The following is a 25,096-nucleotide window of genomic DNA, read 5'->3' on the forward strand; positions in this document are numbered from 1 at the left end:
GTCCATCGCCAGTGACGTCACCCGCCCTCGGCGCCGTCTGTGTGGGTGGGGCGTCGCTGTCCGAGTGCCGGTGGTGTAGCGTGGGGAGTCATGGCTGGTCGCCGAGCTCTGCACTTCGTTTTCAAAGTGGGAAACCGCTTCCAGACGACGCATTTCTTTCGAGATGTCCTGGGGATGAAGGTGCAGGCTGGGGCCGACAGGGGCTGGCGCGCGAGGCTGGAAGTGCCTGGCGGAGGAGGGGGTCAAGGGTGTGTGGTCGGACCTTGGGCCCCGGATTCTCCCATTGGCCCTGCGGGGTATTCAGCTTCAGGAAACGCTGAGTCCCCGGTTACGGGTTAGGTACTGTTTTGTGTTTTCTTTTCTTTTCTTTTTTTTTTTTTTTTGATACTGGAGGCCGAGCCCAGGGCTTCGCAATGCTCTACAAGCGCGTTACCACTTGTGCTATATGGCCAACCTTTTTAAAAAAATAATTTTAATTTTTTAGATTTTAGTTGAGGCAGTGTCTCGCCAAATAGCCCCGACTGGCCTCGAATTTGGGATCCTCCTGCCACAGCCTCCCTCTGGAGGGATTACAGGCGTGGGCCACCGCGGTGGGCGTTACAAAAAAGGATTGACATGCTAGCTATGCGCACGTTTTTTCACTTACATACACAAATATTTTTGAGCGTCTGCCTTGGGGAGCTTCCAATGTACTGTGAAGGATAATAAACAACCAAAAACTTACATAATATTCTTCCAGTGAACAATAACGCAGTCTCTTCTGGTATTGGAGCCTTTCTGGGTAGATAATCAGCATATTCAAAGTTTTGCTTTGGTCAGGGCTAGTTTGTGTGGTTTCTCTCCATAACTCTCTCATCTCTCTGGATAAATCGTTGACTCTCCTTTCAACAATCCAGGCCTAAGTATGAGGTCAGAATCCATTCTCTTCCCCACTGCCTTCATCAAATTGCATGTCTCCAGCTCTGAGAAGCTGTGATTGTTCAGGGGTCACTCACCTGAGAACATGGAAGGAGGTTTTTAGGGAACTCCTAGTAAGTCAGGGAAGGAGAGTACACACCAGTGTTGAAGGCATTGTTAGAGCCAAGGGTGGTTTTGTGTAGAAACAGTACAGAAGACCCGGAGTACAAAGGGAGTTACCTGAGTACATCAGTGGTTTAAAAAAATATATGCAGTGACCGCAGGATGGTGCAGGCCTGTAATCCCAGCTACTCAGGAGGCTGAGACAGAAGGATCACAAGTTCAAGGCCAGCCTGAGCAATTTAGTGAGACCCTGTCTCAAAAAAGGGTTGAGGTTTAGTACAGTGAAATATTTTTTCAGGGTACTGTGTTGAGTTTTGATGACAGACTTGCAAAAGATTTTGATATCTAGCCACAACTAGAGCTCATGGTCAGGGGTGAGGTGGAGATGGGGATTGAATTTGTACCTAGCTAAAAGTAGTAGAAGTCAGAATTAATGTCTTAGTAAATGATAGCAGAAAACCACAAAGCTCTATTTACTGTTTTCCCTCATTGATTAAAGGGCTGTTGTGAAGATTATACATGTTATTTAGAAGGTATTTGAGGGCTGGGGATATAGCTCAGTTGGTAGAGTACCTGCCTTGCATGCACAAGGTCCTGGGTTCAATCCTCAGCACCACCACCAAAAAAAAGTATTTGAGGGGCTGGGGCTGTAGCTCAGTGGTAAAGCGTGTGCCTCACATGTGTGTGAAGCACTGGCTTCCATCCTCAGCACCATATAAAAAATAAATAAAGATACTATGTGTTCATCTACAACTAAATGAATTTTTTTAAATCTAGAAAGCATTTGACCCTTAGATATATATGTATGTTCTAGAAGTATTAGAAAAATTAAAAAGGCAAGGTTTTCTAACCTGAGTCATCAAGGAATAATACATAAAGACTGTACATTCAAGTTGACCTATAGAATATAGAAATAGTATTTCCAAGGATCAAAATCAGAGGAAGGAATGAGTTATACTAGAAGAACTGAGTAGATGATGCAAAGATATGTTTGGAAACACCACTATTTATGTGCCTTTATCTACTTGAAGTTGAAGAGATGGGATAGCAAGGCAAATAGATTGGGATTGCTTCTGAAAGTGTATTGAATACTGGGCTTGAGAATTTGGATTTGATGCTTCAGTAAATAGGGAGATCAATTTTTTTTAAAATGTTTATTTGTATGTGGTGCTGAGGATCAAACCCAGGGCCTCACACGTGCTAAGAGCACTGAGCCACAACCCCAGCCCCCAATTTTTTTTTTTTTTTAAATAAGGCAGTGATGTAATCAGAAATGGTTTGTGGTTTGTACTGGGGATTGAACCCAGGGACACTTAACCACTGAGCCACATCTCTAGCCCTTTTTGTATTTTATTTAGAGACAGAGTCTCACTGAGTTGCTCAGGGCTTTGCTAAATTGCTGAGGCTGGCTTTAAACTCAAGATTCTTCTGCCTCAGCCTCCTGAGCTGCTGAGATTACAGGCATGTACTGCACCCGGCAGAAGTGTTCTTTAGTGATACACTTTTATGGTGGTATAATGGAAGAAGATTAGTAGAGTTTTGTTTTGTTCTGTGTTTTGTTTTGCTTTGATTCTGGGGATTGAACCCAGGGGCACTTTGCTACTGAGATATGTCCCCAGCCCATTTCATTTTGAGAGAATCTCATTAAATTGCTGAGGCTGACCTCAAACTTGGAATCCTCCTGAGTTCCTGGGATTACAGATGTGTATCACTGTGCCCGGCCTAATAGTAGTCTTTGGAAGAGATGATGGGAGCTTCAACTAAAACAGTAGCCATGGAATCGAAAAGGAAAACAGTGCTGGGCATGGTGGTGCATGTTTGAAATCCCAGGGACTTCGGAAACTGAGGCAGGAGGATTTCAATTTCAAGGCCAACCTCAGCAATTTAGCCAGACCCTGTCTCAAAATTTAAACAGGGAATGTAGCTGAATAGTAAAGTGTCTTTTCCGTTTTTGGTACAAAAAAAAAAGGGGGGGGGACAGAAATTAAGACATTGAGAATCTAATGCATATTAGGTTCTATGGTAGATGCTTTAACAAGTTACCCATTTTCACCAACACATGAGGAGACAGACTCCAAGCCTAAGTAGCTTGCTCAGAATTACACACTGCTAGATGAGAACCAGAATTGCAAATCAGATTTTTCTGATGCTGAAAAACCACACTTTTTCCATCTCAGCACTGCTTCCCAATCTAGGTAGAATTTTACAACTTGGCTTGCTCGCAGTTTGGTGTCAAGCTGCTCTCCCTTACCTCTTCTAGCTTGGGAAAGGTATAAAGCTTTTCTTTCCTTCCTTTCTTCTTTTTCTTCCTTTTTCCTTCTCTTCTTCTCTCCGTCCTTTCCTTTTTTTTTTTAAACAAAGTTTACAAATGATAATGTCTGTGTTTTGACCTTTTAGTTTGTGCTAAATATACTATGTGCAGTACTAGTAAAACCTTACAATTTATTTTAATTCCCTTTCCAGGTTCTGCGGCATGAGGAATTTGAAGAAGGCTGCAAAGCTGCCTGTAATGGGTATGACATCTTGTATCTTAAATCTCCTGTAGGCTCTGAATACCCCCAGGAGAACAGAAGGCAGTTTCTCAAAGTGACTATAAATGGAATAAATGAAGGAGTCAGTAAATCAGGGAGGTAACTTGAAGAACACTGGGGAAACCATCCTGTTTCTCTGCACTCTCACATAGCACTTCTGATAAACCAGGCATTTCTCCAACTCTCCCAATACCAGGTAGGTGTCCTACTGTTTAACTAAATTCTTAATCTGTCCACCTGAAGTTAGTGTCAGATCCCACAAATAAAAGGCTCATTCCCACAAGACTACCCCAATATAGCTGCGCAGCACAAGTCTGGGCCTCTGCTATTTCTGATTTACCAGAAATTATAAATTGGAGGTTTCCATGACTACCTCTTCAAGTTCACATGTTTGCTAGAAAGGCTCACAATTCAGAGAAACACTACTTTTATTTACTGGTTTATTATAAAGGTTGTAACTCAGGAACAGCCAAGTAGGAGAGGTGCATAGAGCAGAATATGGGAGAAAGGAGGTGTGGTGCTTCCATATTCTTTCTGGATATACACCCTCATAGTACTTCCATGTGTTCAGCAACCCAGAAGCTCATCTAGTTTTGTTGTTCAGTAGTTTTACACAGATTATTAGAGCTTAATCTCTAACCCTTCCCCTTCCCAAAGGGGAGTGGGGCTGAAACTTCAAACCCTTTAATTACTTGATTTTTATGGAGTCAGCCCTATTCTAGGGCTCTCTAAGGGCCCCACTCTAAGACAGTTCATTATCATAAACTCAGGCATTATGGAAAGGACTTACTAGGAAAGATACCCCAATACCAGGAAATTCCAAGGATTTTAGGACCTCTGTGACAGGAATTAGATATATTACACCATAAACACAAATATGTGCTCTGGATAAAACATTGGTTATTGAGTATCTTTTAAGTTTAATAGCCACATCAAGTTGAAAAATTGGCCTGTTGGGATTTGTGTGCTTGTTGATTGATATACAAATAAACAAACTAAGTTCAGAACTTAGGAACTTAGGTTGGAAATTAGTATTATTTTTTTCTTTAGGATTCTACTTTCTGCTTTAAAGAAAAGTGAACAAACATGCCTTTAACCCCAGCTATTAAGGAGGATATGGCAGGAGGATTACGAGTTTGAGACCAGCCTGGGCAACTTAGCAAGACCCTGTCTCAAAATTAAAATATTTAAAGGGCTAGGGATATAGCTTAGTGGTAGAGTACTTATCTAATGCTTACCATTCACAAGACCATGGATTTAATCCCCATTGCCAAAAAAGAAGGTGTAAATGAATCTTTCCTTCCAGTAAAGTGCTAAACAGAAGATCTTTGAAGCTTGTAGTTGGGGCCCATGAGCACTGCCCTCAGCTGTTCTCAGCAACTCCTGAGGTCATCATAACCTTATGAGAACTTTTGGGACCAGAAGGGATTGCCCACCATTCTGTGCCCCATAATTCTCTGAGGGAGGACTATAGCAGATTTTGCCTATGGTCACTGGGTTCATTTACTTTCATTTTTCTAGGCCTTATGATGGGAAATGGAGTAAAACAATGGTGGGATTTGGGCCTGAGGATGATCATTTTGTTGCAGAGCTGACTTACAATTATGGCATTGGAGACTACAAGCTGGGCAATGACTTCATGGTAAATATCACTCTATCCCAGTAGATTTTTGGCTAGGGTAGATGACTTGTTTAATCTGAATTTGTTGAGTCCGTGAATCCATGAGGAAGTGACATTGGAGCAAAGGTTCCGAGGAAGTAAGGGAGTTAGCCATGTGGAAATGCAAGGAAACCAGGGTGACTGGAATGGAGAACACCAGGGAAAGGTGGTAGGAGATGGGGTCAGATTAGATTGAACCTTTTTAGGCCACTATAATCCATCTGAGTGAAATGAAGAGCTATTGAGGGTTTTGAGCAGAGGAGAAAGCAAGGTCCAGGAGCTATCTTGAAAACAGGCTATTGGGTGCATTTTGGAAAGTTTACTGTGGCTGCACAGTGGGTGATGAATTAATCAGATTGCAGCAGAGACTATTATAGTCCAAATTAGAAATGAGGCTGGCAGGGGTTGGGGCCGTAGCTCAGTGGTAGAGCACCTGCCTCTCATGTGTGAGGCCCTGGGTTTGATCCTCAGCACCACATAAAAATAAATAAATAGAGATATTCTGTCCATCTACAACTAAAAAAATTATTTAAAAAAGAAATGAGGCTGGCCTTTTCAGGAGACCCAAGTGTACATTATTGAGTACTTGAGTAAATTTAAAGTTCATTAATTGTTTAATTTTTTGTTGTTTTAAAAGCAAAAATTGGTCCTGGGCTGGAACCTGTCCTTATCAGATGCCCAGGCTCTGCTTGCAGAGGCAGAACCTCAGAAGCTGCACCCCAGAGGTGGCCATTATTTCCATATAGGACTCCCCTCCTGGGGACATGGGAGTGGGCAGTATACTCCCTTGTCCTGGGGGGTGCCTGCAAACCCCAAAGTTTCAGTAGAGACATATTGGGCTCTCATCATAGCTTCAGGATCTTACCTCTTGGCCTCATATAAATGTTATATTGTTTTGTTTGCATTATTCCCCCTCAAATTTGGGTTCTCTACCTATTTTACACAAAAATGAAGACTACGTTATCATTACTACCAACATTTGCAAATAAGCCAAATACCAGGAAGCCCTAAATTTAAAATAAATTCTAAATAGAAAAAGTTAAAATAAAAAGCAAAAATTGGGAGCTGGGGTTGTGGCTCAGCAATAGAGCACTTGCTTAGCAAGTGTGGGGCCCTGGGTTCGATCCTCAGCACCACATAAAAAATAAATAAAGGTATTGTGTCCAACTACAACTAAAAAATAAATATTTTAAAACAAAAAGCAAAAATTAGGAGCTGGGGTTGTGGCTCAATGGTAGAGCACTTGCCTTGCATGTATAAGGCACTGGATTTGATCCTCAGCACCTCATAAAAATAAAGATATTGTGTCCACCTACAACTTAAAGAAAAAAAAATGGCTCAGGAGGCTGAGGCAGGAATATTGCCAAGTTCAAGCCCAGCTTAGGCTACATAACCAGACCATGCCTATAAATAAATAAATAAATAAATAAATAAATAAATAAATAAATAAAAATCTCAGAAGAGGTAGCTGACAGGCCAAGGAAAAATCAAGATTTCTCTGGCTTCATCTTGAAAAAATATTTTTTTGTTTGTTGGTTTTCAACTGAGGATTGAACCAAGAGCCTTGTACATACTAGACAAGCACGGTACCACGGTACCCCCAGCCCTAGATCTTGAATATTTGAATAGATATACTTTACTGACATTTGAATTTCTCTTCTGTGATCCAAAAACATCTGAATCTTTGTGGGAGGAAAACATCCAAAACATACTTTGCAATTAATGGAAGAAAATTTTGGAATGCCAATTAAATCTTAAGTAATTTGACCTAGAGTCAGTGGACTTTGGCTCCTTGTTCTGTAAAAGATCTGTTGTGATTATATGTGTGGGTGTGTTCATTGTTTGTTATAGGGAATCACACTTGCTTCTAGCCAGGCTGTCAGCAATGCCAGGAAGCTGGAGTGGCCACTCAGTGAAGTTGCAGAAGGAGTTTTTGAAATTGAGGCCCCAGGAGGATATAAATTCTATTTGCAGAATCGCAGTCTACTTCAGTCAGGTAATTACATCAGGATGAGTAAAAACCTATTGTGTTATTCAGCTTTTTGTTGTTATGACCAAAATACCTGATATAAACAACTTAAAGGAGGAAAAGTGTATTTTGACTCAGTTTCAGAAGTTTCAGTCCATGGTTGCTTTGAGCCTCAGATGAGGCAGAACATAATGATGAAAGGGTATGGCCAAGGGAAGCTTCTCAGTTCATGGCAGAGAACTGAGAAACAGGAAGGGGCCAGGGACAAGAATTGCCCTTCCAGGGTGTGTCCCTAGTGACCTAATTTCTCAACTAGACCCTACATCCTACAGTTTCACTACCTCCTCATAATACCATCAGATTATTAAACCCATTAATGGACCAGTCCACCGATGAAGTTAGAGCCCTCATGAGACAATCACTTCCCGAAAGTCCCACCTCTGAGTGGGACTTTTGCTGCATTGAGAACTAAGTCTTCAACACTTGAGCCTTGGGGACATTCCAGATCCAAACCAGAGCACCTGTCTAAAGCCACCTTTGATGAAAGAAGAGAGGGAGTGGGATTTCTTACTGCTATGGAGTCTTTTTGTTTTGATATGACATGTCCTTCACAAGCCAGTGCTCTTACCTGTTTTCTGAGTAATTATATTATCATGTTAGAACATTAGTCAACAGGGAATCTAGACTGGTTTTGTACTATTGGTAATGCACCTACTTATGATTCTTTCAGTTACAAATAACAGAAAACCCAACTCAGACTAATTTGAATGATAGGAAAAATTTTTAGCTCACAGAGCAGGTATTCTAGTAGAAAAAATATCAGTGTCACTACCCAAGTTTTCTCTAAAATGTTCTATTTTCTTCAGTGTATTTCTCCTAGAGCTAAGTCCTCTTGATGATAGGATGGCTGCCAGTAGCAGTTAGGGCTACATATTGTCACACATTCACTTGGGCAGGGGTCGGGAAACCAACTTCTTACTGTTCTTTGTGCAGAACTTTCTTGGAATCTTTTAGCTAACTTCCTGGTCAGATTTAATACACTGTGCTTGCTGCTGAACCCATCATTGTAAGAGAAGTAGGATTATTCCTAGACACACCACTTGAGCTGAGGTTAGTTTCCAAAACTCTATGCTGGTACTTGGTAACGATGAAACAGAAGTGAGGAGTTCACCACACTGCCTGTCACATAAAGCAGGAAAGAAATCTCACAAGGTGTGTTTTTTCAAGATAGTGACAGCTTCATCATGTATACTTAATTCCTATAAATTCAACTGCCTCTTTGCCAACACAAAAGCAAAAAAAAAAAGGGTGAGGTGGTAGCAGTGCAGGGCAGGAGGAGGCTGGTAAAGAGCAAGGACAATTCTGCCTGCCATTTCACTCAGTGAACACATGCCTGTAGGTGACTTGACATGAGCCATATAAATTCTTTTTTCCAAGCCAGGTGTGGTAATACATGTCTGTAATGCCAGCAACTCTGGAAGTTGAGGCAGGAGGATTGCAAATTGAAGGCCAGCCTCAGTAACTTTGCAAAGCCTTCAGCAACTTAGCAAGACCTTGTCTCAAAATAAAAAGGACTTGGGATGTAGCTCATGGTAAAGCATGCTGGGTTCAATTCCCCCATACAGAAAATAAAAAAAACAAAAAAAACCCTTCAATCATCAATGAAGTACAGAAATACCAGCTTGCAATAAGTCCTACACAGCTGGTCTACCCTCCCACATCAGAAAGGATTGGTCTTTCTTTTTGCTGAGCATGATGAAAAACAAATAGCACTGAAAACTAAAATTAGACTCAGCATTTGGGACATGATGCAGAAAGCATTTTTGTCATTGTTTTCTTTTGTTTTGGTACTGGGGATTGAACCAAGGGGTACTTTATTGCTGAGCTAGATCCCCTTTTTATTTTTTGAGACAGAATCTCACTTTGTTGCTTAGGGCTTTGTTCAGTTGCTGAGGCTGGCCTTGAACTTGTGGTCCTCCTGCCTCAACTTCTCCAGTTGCTAGGATTATTGGCATGAACTACTATTCCTAGCTGTGTTGTTTTTTTTTTTTTTTTTTTTTTTGACAGGCAATTATTGCTTTATATACTGACTTTATTATTTTCATTTTTTTTTTTTTTTGCTGCTAGGGATTGAACCTAGGGCTACTCTATCACTGAGCCACATCTTTATCCCTTTCTCATTGTTATTTATTTTTATTTTGAGACAGGGTCTCCCTAAGTTTCTGAGGCTGGCCTCAAACTTACAGTCCTCCTACCTCAGCCTCCCCAGTTGCTGGGATTACAGACATGTGTCACTGTGGTTGGTCTGAATACTATTTTTTTTTTTTTAAACTAAGAACTTATTTTTTTAAGAGAGAGGAGAGAGAGAGAGAGAGAGAGAGAATTTTTTTTATATTTATTTTTCAGTTTTTGGCAGACACAACATCTTTGTATGTGGTGCTGAGGATCGAACCCGGGCCGCACGCATGACAGGCGAGTGCGCTACCGCTTGAGCCACATCCCCAGCCCCTGAATACTATTTTAAACCATAATTTCTGCAACTAAATCCATCATACTTTTTTTTTCATCCTCTAATCTTAGTAGTTATTCAATACAGGTGAGTATTCCTATTCCAAAAATTCCAAATGTTCTGAAATCCAAAACATCATACTTAGAACGTCATATCTGCACTCAGAAAGTTTCAGATTTCAGAGCATTTTGGATCAGGGATGATCAACCAGTAAAAGTCTGTGCAAATTTTCTAAAACCTGAAAATCTGAAACACTTAGAGTCCCAAGTGTTTTAGATACTGTTTTTGTCCTCCTTGGGAGGTAATGATAACATCCTTGGGGCATTAATTTTCTTTTGGTAATGGAGTTAAATCTGCTGCCAGTAGCAGTTAGGGCTACATGTTGTCACACATTCACTTGGGCAGGGGTCAGGAAACCAAGTTCTTACTGTTCTTTGTGCAGAACTTTCTTGGAATCTTTTAGCTAACTTCCTGGTCAGATTTAATACACTGTGCTTGCTGCTGAACCCATCATTGTAAGAGAAGTAGAAGTCTAGCTGGCATCCATCCTTTGTTTGAATTATTCATTCCTGTTTAGTTTCAAAAACTTATTCCCATTCCTGTTCCTGCATTCCTTCAGGTTCTGAATCAACTGGGACTTGTTGATTTGTTTTGTTTTGGTACCAGTGATTGAACCCAAGGTTCAACCGAGCCCCATCCCCAGCCCTTTTTTATTTTAGACAGGATCTGTCTTCATTATCCATTTCAAGAATTCCATTGCATTATCACATTGTAGGAAGATAAACAATTCTCTATTGTTGAATGTTTATGTTATTCCCAGTGTTTCATTTTTTGGGCAACACTGACAAGTGTCTTTGTGATGAAAGACCTTCATACATCCACAATTACTTTTTGAATTGCTGAAACTGGACTTGCTCTTTTAATAATGTACATTTTTAAAGATTTTGATACATTCTGTCAAGAATACTGTTATTTTTTTTAAAGCAGTGCCAGGGATGGAACCCAGTCCTCATACATGTGAGGCAGTTATCAAATTGTTGACCAGAAATGTATTAATTTACACTCTATCAGTACTCTATGATTGTGACCCCTGCCCGCTCCCCCCACACACACACAGTTAACACTACTTTTTAAATTATTTTCCTGGGGCTGGGGACGTGGGTTTAATTCAAACAATGTGAAAAAACTAAAATTGTTTGCCAAGAGAACAAAAATAAAAATAATAATAATGAAAAACCAAATTATTTGCCAGTTAGATGAAATATTTTATATGAATTTAAATTTCTTTGATGATTTGTGAGGTTGAATAAGTTTTTCATGTTCATTGACCATTGCAGTTCCTCCTCATGTGGATATCTGCTTTGCACCTTTTGCCAATTTTTCTAGGCTGTTCACCTTTTTCTCATTGGTACTTAAATATGATTTTCATATTAATGTTTGTCCTATGTATAGCAAAAATTTTTTCCTAATTCTTTATTTTTTTTAGTTGTCAATGGACTATATTTACTCATGTATGGTGCTGAGATTCGAACCCAGTGCTTCATACATGCTAGACAAGCGCTCTACCATTGAACCACGACCCCAGCCCAATTCTTTACTTTTTAATCTTAATTATTAATTATTTTGGGGGACAAGGAGCATTCAAGATTCAACCCAGGGCTTGTACATGCTAGGCCTGTACCTTACCAGTGACCTACATCCACAGCCCTAGAATTCTTCTTTTAGTTCTTATTGTCTAGGATTTTCCCATTTTGTGTAGTTAACCTGGCAGGCTTTTTTTCTTCATGGTTTTTCTATCTTTGGTGTCATATTTAAATAAAAATCATCCTCCAATCTAAAATTGTATAAATCATCACCTGTATTTAGTATTTTCTTAGTTTTATTCTTTAAACTTGATCCCTTTAACCCATTAGGAATGCATTTAATTTTCTATTTAGTTCAAATACATACCTCTTCCCCACCAATTGATTAACCAATTAAATTAGTGTCGTCTATTGAATAAGGTGCCCTTTCATACTGATTTAAAATCGTTTTTTAAATCATAAACTAAATTCTTTTGGGGGATATCAAACCATGAGCTTCACATATGCAAAGCATACACTTTACTACTAAGGAATATTCCCACCCCCATTAACTAAATTCTTATATATGATTGAGTGTTTTGTTTTGGGGATTGAACCTAGGGCTGTGCATGCAAGGCAAGCACTCTATCAACTGAGCTATCTCCCCAGCCCTAAGCCTATTTTTGTATATATGTATTTTTGTGGTGCTGGAGTTTGAAACCAGTAATCCTGAACTACACCCCCAGCCCATTTTGTTTTTTATTTTGAGACAGGGTCTTGTTAAATTGCTGAGGGTCTCTCTAAATTGTTGAGGCTGACCATGAACTTGCAATCCACCATGCCCAGCTTGGTCTTTTTAATCTGTTGTACCAAAATGACCTATCTATTCCTGCTGATTTATTACTTTACAGATCCTGTATTGAAAGTAACTCTTGCAGTGTCTGATCTTCAGAAGTCCTTGCACTACTGGTCTAATCTACTGGGAATGAAAATTTATGAACAAGATGAAGAGAAACAAAGGGCTTTGCTGGGCTATGCTGATAACCAGGTAAGTGATCTTGGAAAAAAATAACTTGTTTCTTTGAGTTTGTTTTATAAATAAGGGGAACATGAAGGTTGTTCCCATAGTTCTTCACAGTGACTCAAAATTTATTTATGTATGTATGTATTTATAGTTGTAGGTGGACACAATATTTTTATTTTATTTTTTTTAATGTGGTGGTGCCGGGGATTGAACCCAGCGCCTCACACATGCTCTACCACTGAGCTACAACCCCAGCCCTGATTCAATGTTTATACAGACAGAAAGAATAAAATAAAAATTAGTGATAATCTCACCACTCAGATATTATTTCTGTTTCTATTTGGGAATATATCTGTTTTGAAGTGGAATAGGCTGGGATATGGCATAGTGGTAGAGCAGTGAAAGGCCTTTGCCTAACATGAAAGGCCCTGGGTTCTATCCCCAGCACGGCCAACACATTATAGGAGGTGGAATTTCTTAGACACAAACAAGAATTAATGCGTGATCTGTTTTTATATATGTAAATATATATATACTTAGTAACCTAGCATTTGAACCTGATTTAGTCTTTATACTTTGGCCCAGCAATTGTACTTCTTGGATATTTTATTTTCTGGTGGCACTTGGGGTTAAACCCAGGGTCTTATACATGCTAGGCAACTACTTTACCACTAAGTGACATTCCTGCCCTTATTGGGGGTTGTGTTTTGTCTTGTTTTTTGAGACAGGATCTCTATTATTTGCCCAGGCTGGCCAAGTGTGATCCTCCTGCCTCAGCCTCCTAAGTAGCTGGGATTGTTTTTTATATATATATATATATATATATATATATATATATATATATATATATATATATATATATATATTTTTTTTTTTTTTTTTTTTTTAATTGTAGTTGGACATAATGCCTTTATTTTATTTCTTTTTATGTTGTGCTGAGGATCAAACCCAGCGCCTCACATGTGCTAGCAAGTGCTCTATCACTGAGCCACAACCCCAGCCCGTATTATATATATTTTTAATATTTACTTTTTAGTTGTAGTTGGACATAATACTTTTATTTATTTTTATGTTGTGCTGAGGATCGAACCCAGGGCCTCGCACATGCTAGGCATGGGCTCTACCGCTGAGCCACAACCCCAGCCCTGGGGTCTGTTTTTTAATAGATGTACTCAGCATATACATGCACAAAGAAGTGTGTTTGTGGTTATCTATTGTAGCATTGTTTGTAGTAGGAAAAGATAGGAATCTTCAGGTCCTGTGGATTAGACGAATATTTAAAAACTGTATAATTAATCCATAGAATAGGATACTGGGGATGTAGGTCAGTGGAAGAAGACTTGCCTACTATGCACAAGGGTTCCATCACCAGTACCAAAAAACCCCCTCACAAAAAACAAAAACAATACAAAAAAAAACAGAATGGATTATTATATAGCTATTGAAAAGCCTGGGGCAAATCTTTATGTACTGGTATGTGGTAATGTTAAGTAAAGAAAACAAATGATAGAATAACTTGTAAATTGGGTTGCCATTTATATAAAACAAAACACACACACACACACATACACACACAAAATGTGCCTAGAAGAAAACTCTGGACATTGGAGACTGGTAGCTTCTTGGGTGAAAGTAGGAGGAAGACTTTGTTTTTACTTCTTTTAGTACTCTTTAACTTTTTTTTTTTTTTTTTTTTTTTAATGTGCTGGGGATCTAGGATCAAACCCAGGGTCTAAACATGCTAGTCAAATACTTTACTACTGAGCTACATCCCTCGCCCCACTGTTTGAATTTTGTTACCATATGCATGTATAACCTGTCCAGAAGCATAAACTCTCTTCTTTCTTCTCAGTGTAAGTTGGAGCTGCAGGGCATCAAGGGTGCAGTTGACCATGCAGCAGCTTTTGGAAGAATTGCCTTTTCTTGTCCCCATAAAGAGGTAATGTTAGATCACCTGACTTTTGTTTAATCTCTGTGACTAGCTGGTTCCACTCAGCTGAGGACCTTGGCCTTCCTTCTTCAGGTTCATTCTGATTGTCGCTTTGGAATCAAGTTCAACAGTTATTTTAAGAGCCATTAAGATAATAAAATCAAACAATTGGTGCCATGGTTCTTTCTGATCAGATACTCATCTGGAGCTAACGAGTATTTGATCCTTGCCATAAAAGTAGTATGTGATCCTTGCTCACTTTGCCTTCTTTTTCTCAAGTTGCCAGACTTAGAAGACTTAATGAAAAAGGAGAACCAGACGATACTGACTCCCTTGGTGAGTCTGGATACCCCAGGGAAGGCCACAGTACAAGTAGTGATTCTGGCTGACCCTGTAAGTATTACTGAGCAAGGAGACAGGCTTTACCATGGGTTTCTTCAGAGATGTCTTTTTACAAATTGCTTTTCTATTTATTGGTATAGGATGGACATGAAATTTGCTTTGTTGGGGATGAAGCATTTCGAGAACTTTCTAAAATGGATCCAGAGGGAAGCAAATTATTGGATGATGTGAGTCTGATTTTTTTTTTAACATATATTTTTTAGTTGTCAATGGACCTTTATTTATTTTTTATTTATTTATATGCGGTGTTGAGAATTGAACCCTATGCCTCATACATGCTAAGCAAGTGCTCTACCAGTGTGCTATGACCCTAGCCAGTGAGTCTTATTTCTATATTATGTCACCATAGGCCTAAGGGGGAAGGCATAAATGTATATGGGAAAGGGCCAAAGCAGTAGGGTCCAGGTTCTTATGTCTGAACCACATCCTTTTGCTGTTGGGGTGACTTTTTAGCCAGGGACCTGTGTCTTCATTGTTACCTGTATGACCCCTTATGTAGACTCAGGCGTCTTAGAGAACCACTGCTGCTGTATACAATATTATTCTGCTCAGTAAGTGTGGGAATGCCAAGATACCATCCCATCTCATTCTCTTTCTTTCTTTCTTTCTTTCTTTTTTTTTAATATTTATTTTTTAGGTGTAGATGGACACAACACAATGCTTTTATTTTTATGTGGTGCTGAGAATCGAACCCAGTGCCTCACACATGCTAGGTGAGCGCTCTACCCCTTGAGATACAACCCCAGCGCCCCAGCCCCAGCTCCGTCTCACTTTCTTAGGTTTCTGGTCTTCTCTTCCATTCAGCAGCTCAGTCTGTCTTCCTAGTGAATTGTTCTCATCAGCATACAAGCAAGCTCCAATAGTTCCCATCTTTTAAGCTTTGTATTAACTCCATATCCTTTCTTTGGATTTCTTTATAAATTTCTCTCTTTCTTTCTTTTTTCTTTATATTTGGTAATGGGGATTTAACCCAAGGGACCTTTATGACTGGGCTACATCTTCAGAATCTAGCCTTGAACTTGCCATCCTCCTGTCTCAGCCTCCTAAGCTGCTAGGATTATAGGTGTGTGCCACCACACTGGGCTATAGATTTCTTCTTCTTCCTCTACCTCTTCCTCTTCTCTTCCTCTTCCTCCTCCTCCTCCTCCCCTTCCCCTTCCTCCCCTTCCTCCTCCTCCCCTTCTTCCTCCTCCCCTTCTTCCTCCTCCCCTTCTTCCTCTTCCTCCCTTCCTCCTCTCCTCCTCCTCCTCCTCCTCCTCCTTCTCCTTCTTTTCCTCCCCCTCTTCCCCCTCCTTCCCCCGCTCCTTTTTTTTTAGTTGTAGATGGACACAATATTTTTATTTTTATGTGGTGCTGGGCACCAAACCCAGGGCCTCACGCATGAGAGGCAAGCACTCTACCGCTGAGCTACAACCCCAGCCCTAGATTTCTTCTTTAAAAATTTGCACACAGTTTCTACTTTTTACTCTCCATTTATACTTCACTCTATTCTGCAGTAACTCTTTGTCACTCAAATATTTGCTGATGTTGACATCTTTGGGACTTCCATCTTGCCAAATCCAGAAACTTCTTTTTTATTTTCATCAAACTTGATTTTTCAGCCAGGTATGGTAGTATGTGCTTATAGTCCCAGCTATTTGAGAGCCTGAGGCAGGAAGATTGAAAGTTAAAGGACAGTCTGGGAAATTTACAGAGACCTTGTCTCAAAATAAAAATAAAAGGGCTGGGGAAGTAGCTCAGGGGTATTGTGTTTACATAACATGTGTAAAGCCCTAGGTTCACTTCCCAGTACCACCCTCTAAAAAAAAAGATTTTAAAAAAAGTTAGTTTTGTTTTGTTTTGGTATTTACAATTTTAAATTTTGTATTAAAATGAAAAATTTTGTATTAAAATTTTTTTCCAAGCAATCTTCAAAGGAATTACTCAGACTTCTTGTATCTAGCATGTAGTAAAGGTTTTCTGAATACTCTGTGTGTATGTATATATGAGAGACAGAGAGAGAGAGAGATAGGGTCTTGCAGTTGTTGCCCAGGCTGGTCTCAAATGCCTGGGTTCAAGTGATCCTCCTGCCTCAGCCTCCTAAGTAGCTGGGACTATAGGCACATGCCACTACTTATCTTACCTGGCTTATCTCTAAATACATTATTGAATGATTGAAGGAATTCATTAGTCTATCCCAGTTCTGTCATTTTAATATCTATATAAATGATCTTAAACAATTTACTTAAATTCTTTGAACTACTGCTTCTTTATCTAACAATCTGAGAAAGTAAGAATATCTGCTTCATGGGATTTTTCTGTGGTTTTTAAAGCTCAGCAAACCATAGACTAAAGCAGGAAATGTGTAAGAAGATACAGATACATCTTTTGTAAATTTTATGCAGGAAACTAGAATCTCAGGCAACTTTTTGCTGGACTTCCTCCTTGTTCTTTCATGCCATCTACAAACTTTCCCTTCTCTTAAACTCTCTTCTTTGGTATTAGAGTTTGAGATTCTGCCTTCTTCACATCTTTCTTGACCACTTTTTCCAGAGGCAAGTGCTATTCTGATTTCTGGCACTATAGATTAGTTTTGTTTGTTCTTGGACTCATACAAATAGAATCACTCAGTAGGTATTCTTTTATACACGGTTCTTTCTTTCAACATTTTTGAGATTCCTTCATGTAGTTACATACATCATAGTTTATTTCTTTTTTGTTTGTTTTCTCATTGAATAGTATTCACCTTTATAACAGTTGTTTATTGATTCTTTCAATGTTATGTAATTGAGCTGTTTCCAGATGTTTATCTCCTAAAAAGAAGACTGCTATGAACATTCTTGTTTAAATCTTCTTGTAGATACATGTTTTATGTCTCAGGTAAATTCTTAGTAGAATTGCTTTTACTTTATCCAAAAGTACCAAATAGCTATTCATAGTAATTATACTATAGTAGTCCTTCTTAATTGCAATTTCTCTTTTCACATGATTTCAGTTACCTATAGTCTCTTGTTTCCAAAAATATTAAATGGAAAATTCCAGAAAGAGACAGTGCATACATTTGAAATTGCACACTGTTCTGAGTAGCATAATGATATCTCCTGTTGTCCTGTTCTGTTCCACCTAGGACTTGAATCATCTTTTTATCCAGTGTAGCCACTTGTATACACTCCTCTCACATTAGTCAGTTAGTAGCCATCTTGGTTTTTAGATTAAGTGCCTTGATATAGCAGTGCTTGAGTTCAAGCAACCCTTATTTTACTTAATAATGTCCTCAAAGCACAAAAGTAGTGATGTTGGCAATTTCATTATGCCAAAGAGAAGCTTCACAGTGCTTCTTTTAGGTGAAAAGGTAAAGATTCTTGATTAATAAGGAAAGAAAAAAAAAAACATGCTGAGATTCCAAGATAACAATACGATCAAATCTTTTATCTATAAAATTTGAAGAAGTAAAAAGATATTTGTATTAGTTTTGCTTTTGTATTTCAAAATGCAAGTTATTGCCATAGGACAAAGTAAGTGCCTAGTTAAGATAGGAAAGCACTAAATTATAGGGTACTATCTACAGTTTCTGGCATCCTCTAGGGGTCTTGGAAGGTATCACCTAAGGATAAGGGGGAAGTACTGTAGGTGTTTGAGCATTCCAGTTTCTCCATATCCTCACCAACATTTGGGGTTTTTGTTTTCTGGGTTTTAGCCATTCTAACAGTTGAAAGATTGTTTCTTGTTTTGGTTTTAATTTGTATTTCCCTGATGACTAAAGAAAAGTACAACAAATCCCTGGGTGACTCTCACCCATCACCTCTGTGCCATAGTTATTTTTATCATTCTTTCCTTCAATCCCCAGTCCTGATTTTCTTTTGTTTTTTTCTTTTGGCTGGGGATTTCTAAGACAAATCTCAGATTAACATACCATTTTTTAAATTTCTAAAATACTTAAGTATTTCGTACTTTTTATGACAATATAAGGAAGTAGGAATTAAACAATTTTCTTTTTTTTTTTTTTAAATATTTATTTCTTAGTTTTTGGCGGACACAACATCTTTGTTTGTATGTGGTGCTGAGGATCGAACCTGGGCCGCACGCATGCCAGGCGAGCGCGCTACCGCTTGAGCCACATCCCCAGCCCTAAACAATTTTCTTATAAACCATTGTTGACATTGTCACCCTTAAAAAATATACAGTGTGGGCTGGGGTTATAGCTCAGTGGTTGAGTGCTAGCATGTGCAAGGCCCTGGGTTCAATCCCTGGCACTGGGATGGGAACTGTGTATCAACAGTGTCATCTAAAATCCAGTGCTCATTCCCTCTCTTTTGGCAGTCCTGGGATAAAAATCCAGTTATTAAAATTTCCCTGTTGTCTGAAAAATGGTTTTATACTGTTGGTTTGCCCTACATTTTTGTGACTAGTTTTTATTTAATTAGAATGTATTATTAGTACAGAACAAATTTATCTGATCCAGTGGACTTCATGACAAATGATTTGAAAGGTAGACTTCTGATCTGTTTTACATTTTAACCATTCTAGGCTATTCACTAATCTCTAAAACGAATATATTGTTCACTCTGTATGTCTTTGTTCATATTATTTTATTCTCCTGAAATGTTCTTTCTCTTATTTAAATATTTGCTCTTATTTTAAGGCTCATTTAAATCCATATTTTAATTTATTCATTTTTATTGACTTGTTAGAGTTCTTTATATATTCTATATATAAGTAATTTGGTAGATACCTGTAAATGCAAGTATTTTTTCTAGTCTATGGCTTGTCTGTTTTGTTTTCTTTTGTCTTTGGTGTAGGGATTTATTCCAGGAGCACTTTACCACTGAGCTACATCCCCAGGTCTTTTTGTTTTCTATTTTGAGACAAGGTCTCACTAAGTTGCTGAAGCTGGCCTCAAACTCACAATCCTCCTGCTTCAGCTTCCCAAGTTGTTGTGATTACCGGCATGTACTACCACTCTGGTTTGGCTCTTTATTTTCTTTATTTTATTTTGTTGGTGGTGCTAGGGTTTGAAGCCAAGACCTTGCACATACTAGGCAAATGTTATCACTGAGCTACATTCCCGGCTCAGTGGAGTCTTTTGAAGAGCAGGGACGCCCATTTATCCACTTTTTATATTTAGTGCTTTTGGTTCCAGACCAGTGTTGTGTCTAGTGAGCCTCTTCACCATGATCCCACGGCATGTCTGTAACTTATCTTAAAGAAAAAAAGAAAAGAAAAATCCATTCTTCTTTTAATAATATTCAATGGAGATTGTTATTAAGTATCTCTTATTTGGACACATTCTTAAGTGTTTTATGTACTTTCTATAATTCTTAGTATAGTCTGCAAGATTAATAGCATTCCCCTTTGCAGATGAGAAAACTGAGGCTCAAAAAGATTAATCCAGGGCTGGGATTGTGGCTCAGGGGTGGAGCACTCGCTTAGCAGGGGCAGGAGCTGGGTTCAATCCTTAGCACCACTTAAAAATAAAGAAATTGTGTTGTGTCCATCTACACCTAAAAAAATAAATTTAAAAAAAATGATTAAGCCACTCAGCCATAAACATCATTCATTCAGCTAAGTGTCAAGCAGGGGCTTGGGTGGAGGTCTTTTGGGCTTCACAGTAGATTCTTTTTCTTTCTCTATATCCTGCTTCTTCTTGTGGGTAGTATATACAGTATGTCTTTTATCCCAATTGTTCACACCACAGTCCTCAGGACTGATTTGATGTTGTTGTTTTGTTTTTAACATGTTTTTTTATTTTAAAATAGCTTTAGATGTACAGACAGAGCCACATTTGTATGTTGTTTCTTCACACTCCTAAATTCTTCTAGCTCTTAGTCACCAAGAGATGTGAGTTCTGAATGTCTTTGGTCTGACAACTTTATTTTTGAAAATGTCCTCATTATCCCCTGTAATACTGCAAAAGCCTCTTCCCACCTTCCAGTACATCCCCCTTTCTTGCTGCCAGTGTTAGCTTTCCACAGCAGCAATCCAGTAATTCTTACAAGTGTTTAATCTTCTGATAGCTCTCCAGTACTTTCAAGATGTATGCCAAACCCTCTGACAGAGGACGTGGACATGTCTGGCCCTTCCCTATTCTGATCTATTCTACCTGTCTCCCAAAGGTCACTTACCTATCCATATTCCAGTCCCATTGAACTGTTTATATTAACCCAAACCTTGCCTTGCCCAAAGAGTTTTTTTCTCTTCCCTGTTCTTCAACTTGTGCTTCAAAACTCAGAGAGCTGGGACTGGGGTTGTGGTTCAGTAGTAGAGCACTTGTGAGCATGTGTGAGACACTGGGTTTGGTTCTCAACACCGCATATAAATAAATGAATAAAATAAAGGTTCATCAACATCTAAAAAAAAAAACCAAAAAACTAAGAAAGTTTCTTGGGTTCTGTCCCTCCACTTTTATGGTACCTAAAAGACAGAAAATTTTGCAATTCCAACTATTGTGAATCTTTGTTGCTTTTTAGCATATCTTTGATTTTTAAGCACCTTTTATTTTCATCAGAATAAATCAGATAATACTAAGATTTTATTGTTTGTTTGTTTGTGGTTTTGGGGATGGAACCCAGGGCCTTGTGCATGCAAGGCAAGCACTCTACCAACTGAGCTACATCCCCAGCCCAGTACTAAGATTTATATAAATGAAATGTAATAATGTCTTGCCCCATCTTTGACCCATTACCCAAGACTGCCATCACCTTTACTGTTTCTAAACAAGATATATACATTATATACATTTGTTTTCTCATTTTCAATTACTGACATCATCTTGTGACTTCCTTCTGAAGGTAGATGGGTATTTTTTGCACTTTCTCCAATTAGTTGTTTCTTGTTGGTCAGGTACCACTTTGTTCATGGCTGTATTATAGTGAATGCCTCACACACACATATTCTCTGTGCAAAGTAATTGTTTCCATATGTGAGTCCTAGGCTGTTCTATATAGACCCCAAAGCCTGAGACTTTGTCACAGCAGCCACACCTGATCCAGCTTAGTACCTAGCTTGTGATGAAAACTGTCATTTTTTAAAAAATATTTTTTTAATTATAGATGAACGCAATAACTTTATTTTTTTATGGTGGCAGTAAGGATCAAACCCAGGGCCTCACGTGTGTGAGGCGAATGCTCTACCACTGAGCTACCACCCCAGCCCTGTCCTTTTTTTTTTTTTTTTTTTTTTTTAAAGAAAGCTATTTCCCTACTTGCTTTTGGGCTGCCTAAGTATTTTTCTTAACAAACAGCTAAAAGAACTCTTGTAAGAGTTCTTTCATTAACAAGGATTCTGTTTGAGTTAATAGGCACAAAACTAACCCAACAGAACCAATATTGGTGGAGTAGGCTAGGAGGAGCCTTTAAAAAGTGAATCATTTGGGCTGGGGTTGTAGCTCAATGGTTGAGCGCTTGCCTTGCATGCGTGAGGCACTGGGTTTGATCCTTAGCACCACTTAAAAATAAATAAATAGTTGTAGTTGTGCGCGACTACAACTAAAAAATAAATATATTTTTAAAAAAAGTGAATCATTCAAGGCCCACTAGCTAAAACATTAAATACCCGCTCTTATTTGGCCTCAGTCTCAGATTGAGTCTCATGACACTAAAGATTTTTGTTCTACCACAGACCTCACAGGCTAGCATGCATGGTCCCTGCTCTTTCATCAGCCAACAGACTTTGCCCTTAACTCTGCAGAGTGGTAATCACCAAGCGGTTGCTCAGTATTCACTAGCATCTCTGTCACATTAAACAAAATACACTGGATGAACACTCTTTAAATATCAATTTCTTCTTTGTGCATAGTACATGCAGTGAGATATAAAGTGTATATTGTTTTTCAGACTTGGAATAAATGTATATTTCTGTTTCTGTAGGCAATGGCGGCAGATAAAAGTGATGAGTGGTTTGCTGAAAGAAACAAACCAAAGGCTTCAGGTTAATGGAAGACATCATGTGAAACAAGCATTTATGATTCTTGCGTGGCACCTGTGAAGCCTAATATGTCCCTTTTTGATAAATGTTCTTACTACTTGGTTGTGTCCTGCTCAGGCAAGGAGACCTGGGTAGTGAAGATTTGTATATTTCAATCTTTGAAAGCTCTGATATGTTTAGAAATGAAATCCAATTATCATTAATCCAGGTAGAGGGGAACTCACTGTAATCTGCACTTGGACTGTAATGGTACATTGGGTAATAGATCAGTAACAAATTATTTTCTAGACTGGGACAACTCTATGGGGCATTAGTCTTGGTTGGGAATGGAGGGAATTTTGATGAATCATGTAGATTTTAAAGGAGTTACTGTTCAAATAAATTCAAACCAATTGCTTATAGTAGTCAGAATTCCAGCATCTGATGATAATATGCTGTTCTAATCTTCTACTCTAGCAGATCTTAACATATACATTTTTTTAAAGAAATTCTGTTCCTTGGACAAAGATTTGGTTAAACCCCATTTTACTTGCTTTACATTTTGAGAAGCTAGAGAAAACAGATGGGAAGGATTTAATGTGTTGTGTTTCTACACACCCAGCTCTGTGCTAGTTTCTTTTTTTTTTTCATTCCTTTGCTTTGTTTGCAGTACTGGGATGGAACCCAGGGGTGCTGTATCACTAAGATATATCCCCAACCCTTTTAAGAAAGTTTTTATTTTGAGACAGGGTTCACTCAGTTTCCCAGGCTGGCCTTAAACTTCCTATTCTCCTGCCTCAGCCTCCCAAGTAGTTGGGATTATAGAAGTGTGCCCCTGTGCCCCTCTGGGCTAGTTTCTTTATGTACAAATGGATTAAATGGTTTCTGCAGCCTGAAAAAAAATGTTATCTGGTGGTTTTCTCTTTGGTTCTGTACAATCATTTTGTTGTGTGTTTGTTTGTTTGGGGGGGGGGGGGCTTGTATTTGTTTTTGCAGTACTGGGAATCAAACCTGGGGGTACTTTACCACTGAGGTACCTCCCAGTCATTTTTATTTTTCATTTTGAGACAGAGTCTCCCTAAGTTATTTAGACTGGTCTCAAACTTGCAGTCCTCCTCAGTGGATATAATAGTAATTATTTATTTATCTTGCTTTTTATTTTCTATAATATAATTTCCTAATTTATTGTGATCATCCCTCCTGAGGTAAGAAAGTAATTATAATTTTCAGTTTAAAATGACTAAAAATAGTAGGCTTAGGGCTGGGGATGTGGCTTAAGCGGTAGCACGCTCGCCTGACATGCGTGCGGCCTGGGTTCAATCCTCAGCACTACATACAAATAAAGATGTTGTGTCCGCCAAAAACTAAAAAATAAATATTAAAAAATTCTCTCTCTCTTTCTCTCTCTCTCTCACTCTCTTTTAAAAAAAAGATATAGAAGTTGATAAATATTTTTAAAAAATAGTAGGCTTAAAATTACAAGATGGACTCTGGAAAAATAAATGTCCAAATTCCTTGATAAAGGCCAAACATATACACTAAATGACTTCTTTCTTTTTTTCCTTTTGGACTGAGAATTGAATCCAGGTGTAGTGTACCACTGAGCTACATCCCCAGGCTCCCTGTCTCCCTGAATTGATGAGACTGGCCTTGAACTTGTATTCCTCTTGCATTCATCTCCCCAGTAACTGTACACTCCCATGCCTGGCTATTAAATGATTTTAAAATGAATAAAAAAGATTACAACAAAGGAAAACATGACAGGCAATGAAATTAATAAAAGGAAGCTAGTTTCTTAAAGGCAAATGTTCTAGGTGGGTAAGCAGCATTGATTTCTACCATGTATGATGCTTTCTATCATGCATAGAAAGATACTTAGGAGGAAAACATTTTAGTATTTTAAAATACGAGATAAAGGTTTTTTTTTTTTTTTTTTATTAGCTACACATGACATTACAATGATCTTGGCAATTCATAAAAATACGAGATAAAGTTGAAGGTGGTAGTGCAAGCCTTTAATCCCAGGTACTTGGGTAGCTGAGGCAGAAGGATTGCAAGTTTCAGCAACTTAAAGATACCCTGTCACAAAAAAATACAAAAGGCTGAAATTGAATCTCAGTGAAAATGCCCTTGGGTTAAATCCCCAGTACCAAAAAAAGAAAAAAAAAAGTCAACCTTAAGTAGGTAAAGAAACTAGTGTTTATTTAGTCACACAGTATTTACATAAACCACTGTATTTACTATAACAAATATATATGTCCCCGCGTTTTTTAATGTTTTTTTTTTTAGTTATAGGTGGATGGGATATCTTTATTTTTATGTGGTGCTAAGGATCGAACCCAGTGCTTCACGCATGGTAGGCAAGCGCTGTACCTCTGAGCCACAAACCCAGCCCTATATGTCCCCCTTATAAGAGCCTAATGCATGGTAACAGTAGTTTGTTTTTTGGGGAACAGTATTATTAAGAGGTACTATCAGGAATTAATAATCTAATAGAAAATTAGATTAACAAATCATAGTACAAACAGATATAGATGTTTGTGTAGAAAAAGGGCCTGTTGTTTTGCTTTGAAATTCAAGAATATGCTCCTCTAAGATAGGGAATATA

At 38.5% G+C, this 25,096-nt stretch overlaps 1 protein-coding gene across 2 annotated transcripts; it reads left to right on the forward strand.

Moving 5' to 3' along the window:
- Positions 1-22: 22 nt before the first annotated feature.
- Positions 23-23,391, forward strand: Glod4 (glyoxalase domain containing 4). Of its 2 annotated transcripts, XM_058580072.1 has the most exons (10): positions 23-180; positions 3,484-3,533; positions 5,073-5,193; positions 7,063-7,207; positions 9,587-9,652; positions 12,163-12,299; positions 14,128-14,214; positions 14,485-14,598; positions 14,688-14,774; positions 22,452-23,391. In XM_058580072.1, the coding sequence occupies exons 1-10, from the start codon at positions 91-93 to the stop codon at positions 22,515-22,517; spliced, it is 963 nt and encodes a 320-aa protein (XP_058436055.1). In that variant the 5' UTR covers positions 23-90; the 3' UTR covers positions 22,518-23,391. The 2 variants fall into 2 exon arrangements, with proteins under 2 accessions (XP_058436055.1, XP_046302982.1); XM_046447026.2 differs by lacking the exon at positions 9,587-9,652 and having other exon boundaries at positions 24-180.
- The last annotated feature ends 1,705 nt before the right edge of the window (positions 23,392-25,096 follow it).

Source organism: Marmota monax, unplaced genomic scaffold (assembly GCF_021218885.2).
Source record: "Marmota monax isolate L192 unplaced genomic scaffold, Marmota_monax_Labrador192_F-V1.1 WCK01_AAM20220418_F8-fsc00138, whole genome shotgun sequence".
Taxonomy (NCBI): Eukaryota; Metazoa; Chordata; class Mammalia; order Rodentia; family Sciuridae; genus Marmota; species Marmota monax.

Excerpts from the sequence above, each read along its gene's own strand:
- Glod4 (XM_058580072.1), top strand. The coding sequence starts at position 91 with ATGGCTGGTCGCCGAGCTCTGCACTTCGTTTTCAAAGTGGGAAACCGC. Across the intron at positions 181-3,483 it reads GAGATGTCCTGGGGATGAAG|GTTCTGCGGCATGAGGAATT; the intron begins GTGCAGGCTGGG and ends TTCCCTTTCCAG. Across the intron at positions 5,194-7,062 it reads AGCTGGGCAATGACTTCATG|GGAATCACACTTGCTTCTAG; the intron begins GTAAATATCACT and ends TGTTTGTTATAG.